The following is an 18,884-nucleotide window of genomic DNA, read 5'->3' on the forward strand; positions in this document are numbered from 1 at the left end:
GAAGGAGAAGGAGAAGGAGAAGAAGAAGAAGAAGAAGAAGAAGAAGAAGAAGAAGAAGAAGAAGAAGAAGAAGAAGAAGAAGAAGAAGACCTTTAGCAACCATCTATAAAACAATGCAAGAGAAGCTGAGCAGTCCACACTGAATGTAAGTGCTTCAAAGGGTATCCTTGTACAGTTGGGGAAATATTAATGGTGTAATTGCATAAAGAAGTTGGAAATGTGCCACACTGTGATTAAAATAAATTTTAAAAATAAAAGCATAGCACCTACAAGACACCACGTGGCAATCAAACACCACTCCTAATCCTGATGGAGGTCTAGATCAGAGTGGTCTAGAGCTAAAAACCTGCAGCAAATAAGTCCCCAAGTCTAACACAGGGACGGGAGCTGGGCAGAACCCCAAGCGAGGAAGAGACTTCTCTATCTGAAGATTCCAACCCCACAAGAAACAGCGAGACTGAGATTGGTTTTGGTTATACCTGCCATGAGCACATACTGGCCTACACCCTCATCGTCCACCATCAAACAGTGTAACATCGTGTGCAGACACACACACTGAATGTTAATATCATGTGCATTCACGTCCATGGTATGTTTTAAGATTGAAGAGGGACAAGGTGGCGTGCACAAGTTACATGCAAATGCTGGCATTTTAGATAAAGAACTTAAATTTTCACAGTAAGGTCTGGGGGTGGGGGTCCTAGAATAATTGCTTGCAGAATCAAGGAATGATTATGTATTTTGATGTTGTTAGACTATAGAGCATGCGCACACATATGCATGCACACACATACACCAACACACATAACTCCTGATATGTCAGTTAGTCTGATATTTTTGCTCTGCTCCACTTTTTTAAAATTTTTTTAAAAAATCTTTAGTAGTTGCGACCATCTCCATATGGAGAAGGGAAGTGGAATGAAGGAGTGGCTTCTGTTCCCTAGAGGGTAGCTGCAGTCTCTAGACAAGTCTATGGTGTCACAGTGGGCTGCAGTGGTAGCGGCCCCTCGGAAGCAGAGGTCAGTAAGACAATCTCAAAAAACACACAGTTAGCCAGGCCCAGCTATCAATGGTGATGTTTAGGGAAGAAAATAAAAATAACAAAGCAAAGGGTACATTATAAAGTTTATGAACAACATTCCAAACTCTGAGAATAACATTAAATCGATAAATTCAGAGACACTATAGCATCAGCATTAATAATTTATCTCAATCAGTTTTTGGTTAACTAGATGAACACAAATCCGGTAGATAATTAATTTAACATTCTGAATGGTAAATATATCACATTGAACCAAAAAAATAAGTGTTACAAGACAAATTGTGCACAGAAAATAATCAGTGTAGAGAATAAATGACTCTTTGGAAGACTATGTATCTAGTAATTTTATTCTTAATTTCTTGAGGTGAGAAAGAATGCTATTTACCTCTACATTCTCCACTGGATCCAATCCAACACCTTCTAAATAATAGGCACGGAAAAAGTTCTTGGCAGAAAAATGAGAAATAGATGCTTTACATTTACTGAAGCATTGAATTATATCTCAAAAGTCCACCTCACCAATTAAAAATAAACAGTTAAACACAGGGCAGACCCTGGAAGAGCTGAAATCAACACAATCCACATAACCACGGTTACATTTTCATTACGATCACTGGAGAATCCACTTGTAGAATTCTTGACTACCACAGAACATAAAATAAGCAATCTAAAGCTATTAGTTACTTACTAGTTATCCATTGTGTGTATGTTTGGATAGTTTCGCTTTATTTCTTTAGTAATCAAATTACAAAAAAAGTGCTATTATTCTTATTCACAGATTTATAGATAAGGACTTAGACCTAAGAGGTTTAGATCTATTTATTCTAATATATGTTGTCTTGCGTGGATGTATGGATGTACATCACATGTACGCCTTAAGAGGACATAAGATAACCTAGCTCTGATTTTCAAAGGCTTGTAAGCCAGCAATGGGTGATGAGAACAGACTTGGGTCCTCTATGGAGTGTTTTAAAAAGCAGAAAAAGATTGTATTCTAAGTGGAGGACACAACCAAGACTGAACTCTTAGACTAAACTAGGGATACACTTTCTCTTTAATATCCCTTTCACTTTTAAGCAAATAATAAAAAATCACTACTGGGTTATACTTATTAACATGACTTAACAAAATACGCTAATCAAAATGACAATGAGTCTAAAAATGGGTGAAATTGTATGTATTTAAAATAGTGTAGTCTAACCTAAGTAGTGTATAAATGTCAAAAGAATTTCTGTATTAGTAAAGTCTAGGAAGGAAAAAACAGTCAAGCCAAAAGGAAAGCAAGTTTTTTAAGAAAAAAATCAAAATCAAGACTTGTTTTGAACTGAAAGATAAATATCATTAAAACAGCAAGAAATAGTTTTTGTGTGGGAGACACATACCAAGGCTTGGGAAGAAGCCTTTTTTCTGCAATGACAGAGTTTATGTTACATATACATTATTAGACAAAAAATTAAATTATACTACTTGGCCCAAACTTGCTTTGCAAAGATAAGAGTTGGTATTATTTAAAAAAAAAAATGAAACGCAACAGGTAAATAAATACAACGAGCAGACTAGCTGTGATGTGAAACAGTCCTTGGAACTCGTTACCCTGAGGCGGCAAAACCAAGGATGGCTCTCTTTGGAGATTTTCCTGATCCTCATCAGAATGACAGCTTCACAAAAGTTTCTGAGAAAAAAAAAATGTGTTCCGAGGCTGCTAATAAACCCCTCTGGTTGTTGGGGAATGCCATGCATCCGCTGACAGCACGGATGACGATGCATTAAGATCTTGGATTATGTTTACAAAGTGCTTACTTCGCCATCTGATACTTTTCATGAATAAAAACATCACTATAATGACGCATGTCGAGAGAGGACACCGGCATCTTCTCAGAGATGTCCAGCATCAACATTTCTTCCCACCACTCTACTCTTAAAGAACCATGCAACAGGAAAAGCGAATTACTTCTATTTCTTCTGCTGAACTTGAAAGTATGGCTATGCCTATGAGGTGTCTATTAGCAGAAATCGTACTTTGCAGAACAAACTGTTAGGTAAGCAATAAGTCGGGCCCTGTACGAGAGAAGCCAGAAGACAGCACAGTGAGACAGGAAGTTTCTTCCTATGTATGATGGGCGTTGAACTTGGGCTTATCTGTATCATGTATAAGTTTAACAAGCACAGAGTTAATTTATGGGAGTTTTAATGTCACTACTTTAGAACCATAGGACATAATAGCCCTGTATGCTGTCACCTAGACTCTTCACTGTATTTCTACAGTGAAGCATCTCTATGAGTTTTGGTAAAATATGTTCTTGTTTGGCAAATGAAGATATTATTTTAGCAAAGAATAAGCAAACTAGAGGGAATAGGAACCAAACCACCAAAAACAAGCTTTCATGATAAATACCCTATGAAATGTGGAAAATCACCATTATTAAATATACTTAAAGCATGTTTTTCAATGAAACTGAAATTTCTACATATTCTTTAATGAAACTGACTGAGACCTGCAGTTCTCTTTAGAAGTCACACTTCTATTAACTCAGTTCGCTCAAGGACCACAATTGAAAGTAACAATTATGAAATATGTATCTTATTTTTCCCCAGACCCATTTGTTTAAAATTTCATGTCCTCTTTTGCACAGTAGTGCTTTTAGACAGTAGTATTCATGACTTTCTAAATACTACATTAGGTCCACTCATCTGTCCATTTTTCTAGCAAGCCACACTTGCAATTACTTTATTTGGTTTGTGTCTAGTCAAGTGACTTCTCCCTACAACACCTGGCTATTTTCCCACAGCTTTAGCTTTATAAAACAGGGCACTGGAAACCCCAAGGGAGACTGTGGCTACGATCAACCTCATGACATGGTTCGGTACATTTCTTTGTAGTATTTAGTCTTCCTGCATAGTAAGAGAAAAGAACTTCTATTCTTACTTTGTTATGAGGAAAATTTTATCATATTTCCTGCAAATACCATCATGTTTTGATAATTATTTTTAATCACATTTTCTAGTTTTAGGTAAAAAACTACTTTTGATTTGTATTTTCTAATTACTTATGCTACAGTATAAAATCACTATATAAATTTTAAAACTTATAATTTTATATGACCTGGATTCCTCTACTTATTACTGTTGATTATTCTAAAAAAGAAAAGGACAATTTGCTAAACATCACGACACAACTGGAAGGAAGGAGAAGCAGAAGTTGACATGAAGAATTCATGTCAGATACTCACCAATCTAATATACTTCATTACATATCAAAATAAATTCCAGGGGAAAAAATTAATGGTTAAAAATAATGTTAAGGGGAACATATATATCTAATTATATAATAGATTTGAAGATGAATGAAAAGTGTTTAAGGATGGGCATAATGAAAAAATATCAACAAAGAAAACTCAACTGTAGCTGTACTAAGCATGCTATCTCCAAATGATCAAAGGAAATTAATAGACAACCATCCAAATAGAAAATAAATTTAACAAAATAACAGATAATTAGAGACAAATTCTAATACAAAAAACAACTCATAAATTAATAAGAGAAAACTAGAACATCCAGAAGAAGTAGATAGGAAGAATTAAGGAATGAAGAGATGACTCATATCACAATAAAATTAGATAAAATTCAGATAATGAGATGTGGTATTTGCGTGGCCCATTCGGGAGACAAAAATTGGGTGATATAAAACAAAAAGTTCAAGCACATATGAAAATAGCACAGAAAATGCTAAGAACCTTTATGGAAAGCAACTGTAAAATATGAATTAAAGTATAAAATCAAATATTCACACACACATACAGAGAGAGAGGCAGGCAAAAATTATACGTAAAGATCAAGACAATATTGTTTACATAACATTTAGAATAAATTTCTATACCTCAAACAAGTAAATATCATGATATATTCTTATGATAGAACAAAGTGCAGTCACTTAAGTTTCTAAAGAATATTAAATAACTTGAAAATAAGACTATATGGCAGCAATTGAAAAGCACGAAGCTATTTAGAGTATGATACTAAATTTATAAATCTGAAAACTCTACTTTCAGAGAAAAGGGGCTGAAACCTAAGGACAACAGCAGTTCTTTCTTAGGAATGGGGTAAGGTGCTATTTCATTCTTTAAAATACTTTGAGCGATAGATATTTCAAATGTTCTATCATGAACACATTCCTACTTTTATAAATAATACAAAAGCTGTTACTTTTCAAGCTAGAACTAATAAGTTTGTGTACATGTGCCTTCTAATAACACAAGGATGCCTTCAAGAAACTCAAGAAGGTGTTTTTTAAAACGACTTTTTTATACAAGGATAACAAGGCACAGTGTTCTTGTAGGATTTTTTCTCACATGGCCAACGCCTTTAAAATACTTGAATACAAGCAGAACTGGCTCCGGAAGGAAGGCTCACCCTGCAGGGCACGCGTGGCAGAGCTTACCTTTCTCACTCACGCTCTCGCTCTCGATCTCAACATCGTCACAACTCGTGTACTCCGGTGTGGACGCCAGTTCCTCCTCGGAGCTGCTCAGCGAAACCTGGCGCATTTTACCTCCTTTCTTAGATTTATGAGGCTTTGGTGGCGGGGGCCTCACTGACTCCGACTGGTCTGAACTCAGAGAATCATTCCTTAACATGGTTTCCATTTTTTCCCGTTTCGTTTTCCTGACGGCAGAGCTGGGATCTAAGTGGTGCTGTTTCCGCAGAGAGTCGGCGCGCCGCATGTCCAGTCTATCGACCGGTATAGGGCTCCGCCGGGGAGTGGGGGGGCTATGATTTGTGGTCCTTTGTGGATAAGCACTGTGTCCCTGAGCCTCTCGAGTTCTTTCCATTGAATAGGATCGTTGATTTTCCATCGCAGCTCTCCGTTCAGAGACAGATCTTTGCCTTGATGGTCGATCCATCCTTAGCAGAGAAATCCTGGAATCTTCTAGTTCAGCATTTGCCAAAGACACATCACTGTGCCTTCTCTCATGTCGTGCTCGGGACACTTCCGCGTGGATCCGCATTTGTTCTTCATAGGGCTGAGGCTTTACGGGATACCGGGCCAGATTAGGATCGCTTCTGTAGCGTGCCTGGTACTCCTCCTCCCTCCTCTGTCTTTCATACTCGTCTCGGGTCTCCACATCCTCATCGTCTACAAGATACTCTTTGGAATGTCTATGGCCTCTCCTGGTAGAATCCCTATAATTTAAATGATCAGGTTCTTCATAAAACTGAGGTTCACGTTGAGATTGTCTATCAGCATAATCTGATGGCGATCTGGGCATTGTGCTGTCTGAAGGGACATACTGTGAATACTCCTCTCTCTCTTCACTTTGGTCGTATCTTCGATTTTGATCCCTGGACACTGATGGACTTCTTTTCCTAGAAACCAGAGAAAAAGACTCTGAGATGACATTTAAGCAAGTTACACTTCACAGGTTCACTGACAGGGGGATGCATACATTTAGGTAGACAGATCATTTTGAATTTTGTCTTGTGAAAACACAGCTTAAAAATACTATAATATTATAATATTAACCTACACAACATCGTGTGTGTATGTGTGCCTGGGTGTGCACATTTGGTATGCAATCAAGTACATACTATAGAACATTCAGTTTACTCTGGGTATTATTTTTATACAAATGACTAAAGAAAAAACCCATTATGATAAGTGTATATCATGAAAATTATACTGTAGATACAGGATCTGAATTTCTTAGTTATACTTATTGCACCTAATCTCGAAGAGTCTGTATTTTCAAATAAGAGACTTGGATTATACACTTAACTGAGATTATTTTAGTTGCACACTGAATCATTGATTGATTAGGAACACGTAAATGAATACAACATTATTATCCCCAATTATCATCATGCCGAATGATCCTAAGGAAGTCAAATCTTATAACATCAATACCAAAGCTTCATCAAGCTAATTTGTTTAAACAAAAGCTTTAAGTATTATGGATTTCCAGCAGAATATCATCAAATCATGCTTAAAACAATGTTGTTCCTACCTTGAGGAAACAATATGAAAGTTTTGAAAATAAGTATAAGGTGAATAATCTTAGCAGAGGATCCTAACTGCAAACAACAAATAAAAAAAATTACCTCCCATTATAGAATTCTGTTCCCAAAGAAAGATAAACAGTCAGTCCCTGGCTAAAACAGCTGTTTTTCTAATCATTCTATAGGAAACATAAATTCAATATTAAACTAGTAATCACTTTGTTGTAGAGATTATGAAATATCCCTAAGGCATCTGAATCATGGTATATATGCTCCTTTCTATTGGGCTTAAGTAAGGTGGAATAGTGGTTGAAATCTGAAATTGGGAGAATTATTGGTCCTGATGATTAAAATAAAACGTGAAGTACTACAGTACACTTTAGTATATTAAAACTCTACCAAAAGTCAGGTAACATTCAATTGTAAGATTCTTGAAAGTAAATAATCTACTATCAGTTACTCTGACACATTAATTTTGGGAAAAGAAAATATCTACTAAGTACATCATGAATCATTTCATACATACTGTCTTTTAAATTTTAAAATTTCAGGAACTAAAGAAACTCCATCAAAATTCAAATATGTCTAATCTGGACACTGGTGTTCAGTCTGCACAGATATGTCTAATCTGGACACTGGTGTCCAGTCTGCACAGATATATCTAATCTGAACATTGGTGTCCAGTCTGCACAGATATATCTAATCTGAACATTGGTGTCCAGTCTGCACAGACATGTCTAATCTGGATGTTGCCTGCACAAAGGCTTATGAAATAAGCCTTAGTTTCTGTTATTCTCAGGAAAAAATGACAAGCAAAATAAATTATAATGTGTATGTTTCTCTAAAAGGATAATAAAGCATATAATAACAATCAACCATAAGTCATAATTCAAAGCAATTCACCTAGGAAGTTCTGAGTTAATCATTCAAAGATTCTGAGAAATTAAGAACCAAAAGTACACTTTTTTTCCAATTTTCCACTTCCATCTGTTTATTCCTATTTCCTGATATCATCATATCAGCACATACTTAAATTCCCCGTTTCTACTCACCTACTTCTCAGTATTAAGCCTGTATGACTGTATTAAAGTAATGTCCGCCCACTAACAGGAAACACACATAGAGATCCTATGTCTATCTGCCGCACAGGGCAGCATTTCTGTCTCAGTTGCTGAGAACTGCTAGTCAGGCAGACAAACTTCCCAGCCTATTTCTAAATACTCTGTTGTACAATGCGCCAGATGTTCCATTATAAATCTTTATCTAACTATGCATGATAATTTGAGCAAGAAATATGTCAACTATTTAAAACTTTATGTCTGGAAAACCATGGTGATGGATGAGAAAAATGCTAAAAAAATATATTGTTTCAAATTTATTACTTTTTTAATATCCCAGAGGCAGTTTCAGTTTATATATTGCATATTAATTTTCCTGCTATTATTACAATTTCCATTGGCTTTCTTCACTGGCTTGTGGTAATGATACCAGAATAATACTGACCATATTTACCAGTTAATATCAAACCTCTGAAAATAGGGCAGAAGACATATGAAAACATTTATAAGGACAGTAAGAGAATGCATGAAAAGATAAGTCTTAAAATATTTTTAACTCTTAACTAATGATATAGAAAACTTTTAAGAATCTTAGTGACGCTGAATGTCATTATATAAATTTGAATTTTACAGGACAACAACTTAGCACTAGCTATATATTCCAATAAAAAATCTTATTGGTAAAGATCATTTAATAACAATTTTATAAAAAAAATTATATTAGGTCACATTAAAAAATAGAAACAAGAAACTACCATCATTTTATATTCAATAACTGTCATTTTAAAAATGAAAGACTATGCAGCTGACATTCAAAAATTCCAAAATTTGAAACGATACCTCCATCTTTTAAAATGCTTTATGAAACATGGATTTTGCAAATTTGAATGAAAATAATACTTCACAAATACAATTTTAAAGCTGACTATATAGTTTAGATTAAATATTGCAAAGTCAAAATTCAAAGCTCTTAAACTAGGGTACATCATGAATCTAACCAAATCTGTGACCATGTGGAACATGCAGTATACATGTCCCATGCATACAGTTCCTCTTCTAAAAGCGGAACAAGTCGATTTATATTTGTAAAAAGCATGAAAAATGTTTACACATCATAATAATATTTAGCATTCTTATTTTTACCTTAGTTCTACCAATGCACATCTGTCAGGCAAGAGTCACCAGGCTGACGAAAACACATCAACATTACGCCAGGCAGTGCATTCTCTTAATCCTTCCAACCCCAGCAGAATCCCAGGAGCCATCCTTAATCAGATGGCTTGAAAGACTCTTGGCTTGCGATCATATTATTACAAACCTCGACTACTGAAAGTTAAGCAGCATTCACTCAAGGAGGAAGCCACAAAACACTGCAGCGAGGGACGTGCAAGGCCAGGTTATTTTGACGCTGTCTCTGTGAGGCTCTATATAGCTGCAGGTCAAGTGAGAATGTACCCTGAGGAGGATTACGGTACTTAGCTGATTACGGCTTCACAACACTGAGCCAAAGGCAATCCGGATCCAAGGCATTTCTGGTCGCTATACTAAAAACTGGAGCACTACAAATTTACAAACCACTTCCCTTATAGAAATTATATTCCTTTGAAAATGACAGAATTCAGTGTCATTAAAACTGATTAATAATTCTGCTCTTTAGCTTTTATCACGAAACAAGCCCATTTTGTAACTCTTTCCAGTGTTTATGTTTTTAATCTAAAAAGAAAATGTTACCCCCCCAAAATTTAAAAAGGAACAGGTGTTATGGAAATTCATAATTTTAAGAAAAAGTGCTGTGTGAACTAAGAAGCTGGTTAGACACTAGGTATAAATCCAGTTTGGCTCATTTAACTTATAATCTAAACATGGCCCATCTCATTGTCTGAAATCTTTTACCTCCCAAAATAAAGACAAAACAGTAGTTTCCTTACAGTCAAAACCTAGTTATTTAAAAGCTAACATTATACTTTTGAGAAATTGCTCAAATGACTTCTATAATATATGAATAAGGCAATGTTTGGGGTCTGAGTAAAGAGACAGAACAGTTATGCTATCCATCAGTCTCTCAATCATTCACTTTAAATGACAGTCTAGGGATATGTGGTAGCACAATTCAATCAGCTCCATTATTCATCTACAAAATTTTCTTCTAGAATTAACTTAGGTCTTAGAAGCATTGTGGGATAAGTAAAGATAATAGAGTGATTCTCTTTTTTTTTTCTCTTACTTTTGTTTTTGTTTGGTTGGCTTTTTGTCGTAGGGTCTCTCTACATAACCCTGGATGTCCTGGAACTCACTATGCAGATCAAGTTGGAACTCACAGAGATCAACCTGCCTCTAACTCTCTAGGGTTTGAATTAAATGTGTGCCAACACACCCATCAAGAGTCATTTATAAAAACCTGTAAGATGTCTAAGATCTGTAGAATCTTCCAAAAGAAAGGAATAAAAGTTCAATAGAATTATTTTCCAAATAAATGTTAACTAATGATAAAATACAACCAAAATGAGTCCACAGCTCATATCAAATAAAACAACCAATTTCCCCAAAGTATATTTTGCTTCTTCCAAATTTTAAAGCCTAGAAATTTTCAGTCATTCCAATCGACAGATTACTATCAAACTTCCTTCTTATTTACTATATCTTCCACCCTCTTTCTCGTTCATTCCTCTTTAGGCAAATCAGGTGGGGTTCACTGTGGAGCCTAGGAGTCCTGCCCTCCCTTCCTGACCACTCCACACCAGGACACAAAGTGCTGGGCACCCCAGCCCTCCCTTAGAGACACTCTTCAAGTCTTTGCCCTGCTCTGGATTTCTCAAGAAGGCGGGGCCTGACCACCCTATTAAACAAGTCACCTGCATCTTCTGTACAGGTTCTCAGTTAAGCTGCTCATCTTTTCATGTCTTTAGTCACTTACAGTCATCTAATTATGACAATTAAAAAACTATGACATTTCAGAAATTACATACTTATTGTTTGTCTTCATATACTAAAGCATGAATTTTAGTAGTAGGGATTGTCGATTTGGTCAGGATATCCCAATATCAAAAATACAAAAAAAATATTCAATATTTACTAAGTAAAATAAGTATAGGGACATTTCATACTATGGTAAAAATAAATATATTATGTAATTAATAGCTTATCTAAAATATAATTTTTGCAATTTTCTCTCACAGGCAGAACTTGTAGACCAGCTCTGACAATCAGTGGACACCTGCCATGGTAAGACCCAGGAGCAAGCAGTCTCAATTTTCTGCTGCATTTCAACCAGTGCGCCATAAGCCAGAGTGTACCCTGAAAATGGTCAAGTACTCTTAACTCTAACTTAGATTCAATCCATCCTAGCATCATTCTTGGGCCCTGGGACTGGTTTTCCTAACAATAACTCTACATTGGGAATTATAATATGGCTCATCTCTGTGCACTGAAGGTATCAAGGGACAGCGATCACAGAACTCTGCCCGAGAACTAAGCACCACATTGGTCAAACCTAAAACCGAGCAGTTCCTATCAGTTCTTGTCCCAGAAACAACAGGCTCTTGTAGCCTAGTACCAAGTAGCAGGACAAGGTCCAAGTTGGTTGGCCATCTTCTCTAGTCATGCTCACCTGTGGCTGGTGGCAGGATTTGAGGACCCTGAGTCCTCCTAGACAATGGGTGACCTATGTACTATGGCCCGAGACCTACTCACTAGTGAACTGGTCCTGGAAGTCTCCTCAGCACAAATGATTTTTAGGGTCCGAGAATCACTGAAGGAAGCCCCCAGAATCAAATAGTATGCTGAGACAAAGAGCATTTACTCCAGCATGAGGGAAAGGAGCATGCAGGCCCCCTTTAAGCTTGGCTAGGGAGACTCTAAGGACCGTAAGGTCATCTTAAACACAGTTAATTGGTGAAGCAGGCTGTGGCTACATTAATACAACTTTAATTGACTGTGGTTATAGTTTTGTCATTTGGTGGCAAACTTGGGCAAGACAGAGTATGTTTTAGGGAGATTTCAGGAACTGTCCTTTTTGGTCACTGCCTTGAGGTGCCATGGGGAGAGGCTCAGGCCTAGTACGTGCTATCTCCCTTGTTGTCCTTTTAGGAAATGAAGCTCAGGCCCAGTTGTAAACTGGAAAAAGTTCAGCTCTCTCAAGACTGTGATAGTAGTTCCAGAGGCTAAGTGAGACAGAAAGAGGCTGATCAATACGTACGAAGTTATAGTTGATAGATGTGCTAAATTCTGATATGCTACTTAATAACTATGGGTAGTATAAATAATGATATCATAATATACAGTTTTTAAAAACTAGAAAAAGGACATTTTTCATGTCATGTCAAAGAAATAAATTTTGAAGAGATAGGTATGTTCGATCTGATTTAAACATTACATGATAGATACATATATGAATGGAAACATCACAAATCTACCAGATAAAATTAATTTTATTTTTGAACATTTTTTTTAGAAAGTGCCACACAATGTAGTCCTAGTTATATAGACCAGATTGGCCTTGAACTCAAAGAGATTGACCTTTTTCTGCCTCCCAAATATTGAAATTAAAGGTATGAGCCACCACACCTAGATAAAAATACTATTCTTAAATGAGAAGTGGAGGAAATAATAGTAAGAAGCCAATAAGTAAGCACTGAACTAGGACAAATGGAGAGAGAGAAGCTGTAAAGTACATGTGGTCTCCAGCTTCGTATCCAGCTTATGACCTTCCAACAAGAGAATCTTGACGACTTATAGAGGAGAAGTGTGTCTAATACAAAAACTGCTTTTCCCCAGGTTCTCTTGATCATAAGAATGGTCATATGATAAGACAAGACAATAAATTTAGATAGAACTTTAATAGGCACAGTTTCTACTGCCCTATTTTTACCAGTGGGAAGCAGTGTCCAGTTGGCAAGCTCTGCTTCCTCTGTGGCTTCTGCCATTTCTATTGTGCAGCCTATGTGCCAGCACCCCTCCTTTAGATATAAGACATACACGATCCTGCTAACTCTCGAATGTCATATTCTCTTGGAGTTCTGTACTCCCCGATTCTCTAGGGAAACTTTTTAAAAAGAAAAAGCTTCCTTCACAAGCATGTGATTATACGATCTACGTTAGGAGAGGGAAGAATAGCACTGAGGACAAAAAAGGTAGCTTAGGCACCCAGTGCCAGCACTAACCTAGTTGTTCTTTCTATGGAAGACAAGTAAATAACATGAGTGAAAGGCACCCATGAAAAGAAAATGAATGTAGGTTGTCTAAAACATATAAGCTGGCGGGGGGGAGGGGTGGTGACTTTAGATGAAACAAAGTGAACAGCATAGCATTTTATCTCTTTTTATTCAAGGACTGTTGAAGCAAGAGCCTTCAGAAGCCTCTCTTACAACTCCTAGGTTGGTGATGTCATATCAATAGCTTAAAATTAGCTTGCAGGTGTTAATACCATGGAAGTTCTCAAACCTTGCAAGTTGGGTCCTTTTTACTTTAATGCACTTACTATCAAATATTTACCACAGCACACTATTGCTCAGCCAATCAAAAGCCTAGAAATAGAAGAATGGTTGCTCAGAAGTCCCCATTATTCATCCTGAGACTTCTTTAGCTCAAAAATTATCTGAGACAGCCTGACATTGAACAGGGGACAGTCACTGAGAAGATGATCTGAGACAGCCTGACATTTAACAGGGGGACAGTCACTGAGAAGGGAGGAGAATAAAGCAGAAAAAAATAATTCCTTATCACTCACTGAGAGCTATTGAGTTACACTGGTTTTTCCAAAGAACTCAGGTTGAGGGGTGGGGGGAATGACACCTACAGTTTTAATTTAATAGCACTTGGAGATCCCCAAGCTTCTAGCCCTCTTCCTACACACGTTGACTTGAGTTGCACGCTGCACAAACTTGAAGGGCATGTATGGAGTCAGAACACATTGGAGACAGCGAGGGAATGTTCATGTAATGACAGTAAGCAAACGGTGCGGGGTGCCAGGTGCTGGGGGAGCTCTTTCAGCCAATGGCCTTCGGGATGCTGGCCCACATTGAGCATGGTCTTGGGTACTATATATGCAGACATATGGGTGTGCACGAGCCCCTTGTCTGCTGGATGCAGCTAAGGTTCCCCACTCACACAGAGAACTGCTGATCACTACTTTTTTCATGAGTCTACCCCCTAAATAAATAAACCTTTATTACATTGCAAACTGTGAACAGGCAGAAGAGAATGGAATGGATGCACTCTGGTCAAATCTGTAGAACCTGACACAAACAAGGAAAAAGGAAACCAGGATAGCTGAAACAATCCTATACGATAAAGGAACTTGCGGAGGCATCACAATCCCTGACATCAAGCTCTATTACAGAGCTACAGCAATGAAAACAACATAGTACTGGCATAAAAACAGAGATGTTGACCAATGGAATCAACCTGAAGACCGGATATTAATCCACACACCTATGAACCCCTGATTTTTGACAAAGAAGCTAAAATTATACAATGGAAGAAAAAAGCATCTTCAGCAAATGATGCTGGCATAACTGGATGTCAACCTGTAGAAGAATGAAAATAGATCCATATCTATTGCCATGCACAAAACTCAAGTCCAAATGGATTAAATACCTCAATATAAATCTCACCATGCTGAACCTAATAGAAGAGGAAGTGGGTAGTAGTCTTCAATTCATGGACACAGGAGACCACTTCCTAAATATAATCCCAGTAGCAAAGACACTAAGAGCAACGATAAATAAATGGAACCTCTGGAAACTGAGAAGCTTCTGTAAAGCAAAGGACACAGTCAATAAGGCAAAAAAGCAGCCTACTGAATGGGAAAAGATCTTCACCAACCCCACATCAGACAAAGGACTGATTTCCAAAATATATAAAGAACTCAAGAAATTAGACATCAAAATTCTAAATAACCCAATTTAAAAATGGGGTACAGAATTAAACAGGGAATTCTCAACAGAAGAATCACAAATGGCCAAAAGATACTTAAGGAAATGTTCAACATCCTTAGCCATCAGGGAAATGAATAATCAAAACAACTCTGAGATACCATCTTATACCTGTCAAAATAGCTAAGATCAAAAACAGCAATGATAGCTTATGCTGGAGAGGATGTAGAGTAAGGGGACACTCATCCATTGTTTGTATGGAGATTCCTCGGAAAATTGGGAATCAACCTGCCTCAGGATCCAGCAAAAGCACTCTTGGGCATACACCAAAAGATGCTCAATCATACTACACAAGCATTTGTCCAACTATGTTCCTAGCAGCATTATTTGTAATAGCCAGAACCTGGAAACAACCTAGATGCCCCTCAACCGGAGAATGAATAAAGAAAATGTGGCACATTTACACATTAGAGTACTACACAGCGGTAAAAAGTAATGACATCTTGAATTTTGCATGCAAATGGATGGAATTAGAAAACACTATCCTGAAGCGGTAACCCAGACCCAAAAAAAAAAAAAGATGAATATGGTATGTACTCACTCATAAGTGAATGCTAGCTATAAACAAAGGACATTCAGCCTATAGTTCATGATCCTAATAAGGTGAGCCCAAAAAAACATGTATAGATTCACCTAGAAATTGGAAACAAACAAGACTGACTGACAAAATTGGGAGCTTTGGCATGGGGGAAGAAGGGAGGGTGGAAGGAGAAGAGAAGAGGAGAAGGACAGGGGTGAGGAGAACTTGAGAAATGGGACAGTCATGATGGAGGAAAGACAGAGATGGGAGCAAGGAAAGAGATTTCTTGATTGAGGGAGTCATTATAGGGTTAGCAGAAACCTGGCTCTAGAGAAATTCCCAGAAATCCACAAGGATGACTCCAGCTAAAACCTAAGCAATAGCGGAGAGGGGACCCGATCTTGACTTGCCCTGTAATCAGACTGATGGTTATCTTAAATATCACCATAGAATCTTCATCCAGCAACTGATGGAAACAGAAGCAGAGACCCGCATCAGAGCACTGGCTGAGCTCCCAAGGTCCAATTAAAGAGTGGGAGGAATGAGAATATGAGCAAAGAGGTCAAGATCATGATGGGTACACCCACTGAAACAGTCTAATTGAGCTAATGGGAGCTCACCAACTCCAGCTAGTCTGGGAAGGAACAAGCATAGGACCAACTAGTCCCTCTGAATGTAGCTGACAGTTGCATGGCTATAGGGGAGCGGTTTTAAGCTGTGCGCTGCTAATCTTTGTACATGCCAATCAACTGTGCATAAACACTCAGACTTGGACTTCAAAGAAAAGCTTTGCCATTCTTCTTGAGCATGGCCGTGCAGGTGATGGCTTTGCCAGTTTCCCACACTCAAGCTGGGCTTTCCAAGCTTCCTACAGGAACTCTCCAGGTCAACTGTCTCCCAAGGAGCTCAGCAGTAGTACCAGCTCCAGAAATCTAACAGTTGCACTAATTAGTGTATGAGCAGAAAGGAAAAGATTGAAGAATAGGGGTCTCCTCTTTTTTCCTTAGTTCACCATCCTAGAGGAAAGAATTTCCTTAGAGCTCATAAAATTAATAAGTTTAAATTGTTAGGAACACAGTTTTCTTAAAATTTTATATTTTTAACTGATAAAAAATAAACAACACTCAGGAAAACAAACACTACATGGCTTCTCTCAGATGAAAAAAGATAGTGTGTGTGTCTGTGTGTGTGTGTTTGTGTGTTTAAAAACTAAAAAAGAGGGGCTGGAGAGATGGCTCAGAGGTTAAGAGCATTGTGTGCTCTTCCAAAGGTCCTGAGTTCAATTCCCAGCAACCACATGGTGGCTCACAACCATCTGTAATGGGGTCTGGTGCCCTCTTCTGGCCATACACACAGACAGAATATTGTATACATAATAAATAAATAAATACTTTAAAAAAAAAAACTAAAAAAGAGCCATGAGAGAAAAGGGAGAAAAACATTTTTAAAACTATTCTCTAAATGCTAATCTATATAAGATACAATACATACTAACAAATACTTTAAAATGCTTAACATTAATGACAAAATAAAAACAATTGAGCATGACTATATGCAAATGATAAGAAGAATCACAAATTACCAGTGCTATGTCCATAGGGAACTGGCTCGGTCCATGAACGGCTTGCTGTAACAGCATGAGGACCTGAGAGTCATCTATAGAACCAACAGAAGAGCAATGCTCAATGGAGCACACCTGGAATCCCAGTTCTGCTGAGGCAGAGAAAGGAGAACCATGGGAGCTTGCCCAACAACAGGTGTTGTCACAACGTTGATCTACAGGTTTAATGAGAGACCCTTTCTCAAAAAACGGAGGTGAATTGAGGAAGACACCTGACAACTCCTGGCCTCCACACACTTATACAAACGTGTGCACTCCAACATAAATGTGCACACTTGGGTGCACACGTACACACAAAAAGGAAAAGAGGACTTAGTGAAAACTGCAGAGTCCCTGGTCACCACGCTCAGAATGTCCACTGAATATAGCATATACTTGTAAGCAGAAACGTACTCATTAATAAATAACTTCTTATCTGATTTCTTCTCCAGACTTTGATAATTCATAGACTTTCCTGAATAAGAGCTTATATATCTATCTACACACCCTCACTCATTACCACACTTTTAGCAAGAAAATTTCCAGTTCTGGGAAAAAATACCAAAGCTGAATGTATTTTTATTAAATGTCTCCATTATATACAAATATTGAAAAAGAACAAACTTGTGAAATGCTTTTTGAGAATAACTGGACTGTCTATGTGAACAAGCAAGGATTTAAAGACGGCAAATCAAACAGCTAATGAAAGTATTTAATTAGCATTAGCTATATGCCATTTGATCATAGGAAAATAAGTACTTTGGTTATTTAAAACTTAAAATGTTTTTCGGCATGTCTAAACAAACTTCCAAGACTCCAACTCTCCCAGTGCTCTTTTATCTCTGTTCTTTCATGTCTTATGAACCTATTTTTCACAAATCACTCAGTTTCACGTAAATATCAATTTTATAAAGCAGAGAGGACATGTTCTTCTGTTCTATAATGCCCATACCAAAGCTTTAGTTTCTATTGAACATATTAAGTTAACTTGTCTGTAAATGGTCTTGTAATTGCATGTTTGAATAACATATACAGTATTATCTGATTATATTTTCAAAACTAAAGAAACCTATTTTAAATGCATTGCTAAAATAAGCTCCTGTAGTCTTCCGAGCCCATTGATCCTGTGCCCACAACAGACTCTTCCCATTGCTGCTGACTGTGTCATTTCGTGCCAAATCCCAGCAGAGAAAACAGGGCTGAGCTTTGCTGGCATTTGCAGCCACAATCTTACTGTCCAAGTCGCTTCTTCTTTCTAAATAACATTTTTGGGGACAAGTAATATCTTTAGTGTCTACCTTATCTTAAAATAAGGATGAAGAATACAGACAATGAAGCAGAGGACCTCTATGTGCCAGAGTACCCCTGGCAGCTAGGGCATTATAGAACAGCAATATGGCTATCTCCAGTTTGGGGGTGGGTGTGAGAGACAGGAGGATTTTTTTGAAATGGCAAATCACAACATATGATTTCACTTTGAATGCAGTTATATTTCATGTTTCTTATATCTGTGTAGTACAAAAATATACACAAAATAAAACCATAATGTGAGTAAAATCCCATTTCCACAGCAGCTGATAATTTGGTTTTAAGGGAAAAAAATTATCCTTTAGTGCAATTCGTGAGTTTCCAGTTTGCATCTGTCTATTTACATGTATGCAGACACACCTCTATAAGTACAATCTGTACACATGTATGCAAACACACACCTCTATAAATACAATCTGTACACATGTAT

At 37.3% G+C, this 18,884-nt stretch overlaps 1 protein-coding gene across 37 annotated transcripts in view; it reads right to left on the reverse strand.

Moving 5' to 3' along the window:
• The window catches only part of Rims2 (regulating synaptic membrane exocytosis 2), a 392,861-nt gene that overhangs the window by 222,302 nt on the left and 151,675 nt on the right, over positions 1 to 18,884 (reverse strand). For 35 of the 37 annotated variants that reach the window (XM_026789435.1, XM_026789445.1, XM_026789437.1 and 32 more), the window contains one exon: positions 5,481 to 6,406. In XM_026789435.1, the coding sequence (XP_026645236.1) occupies positions 5,481 to 6,406 (926 nt within the window). Of the gene's footprint in view, positions 1 to 1,427; positions 1,488 to 5,480; positions 6,407 to 18,884 lie in introns of all 37 variants that reach the window. The other 2 variants (XM_026789442.1, XM_013353916.2) reach the window with 1 other exon arrangement.

This window comes from Microtus ochrogaster, unplaced genomic scaffold (assembly GCF_000317375.1).
Source record: "Microtus ochrogaster isolate Prairie Vole_2 unplaced genomic scaffold, MicOch1.0 UNK19, whole genome shotgun sequence".
NCBI lineage: Eukaryota > Metazoa > Chordata > Mammalia > Rodentia > Cricetidae > Microtus > Microtus ochrogaster.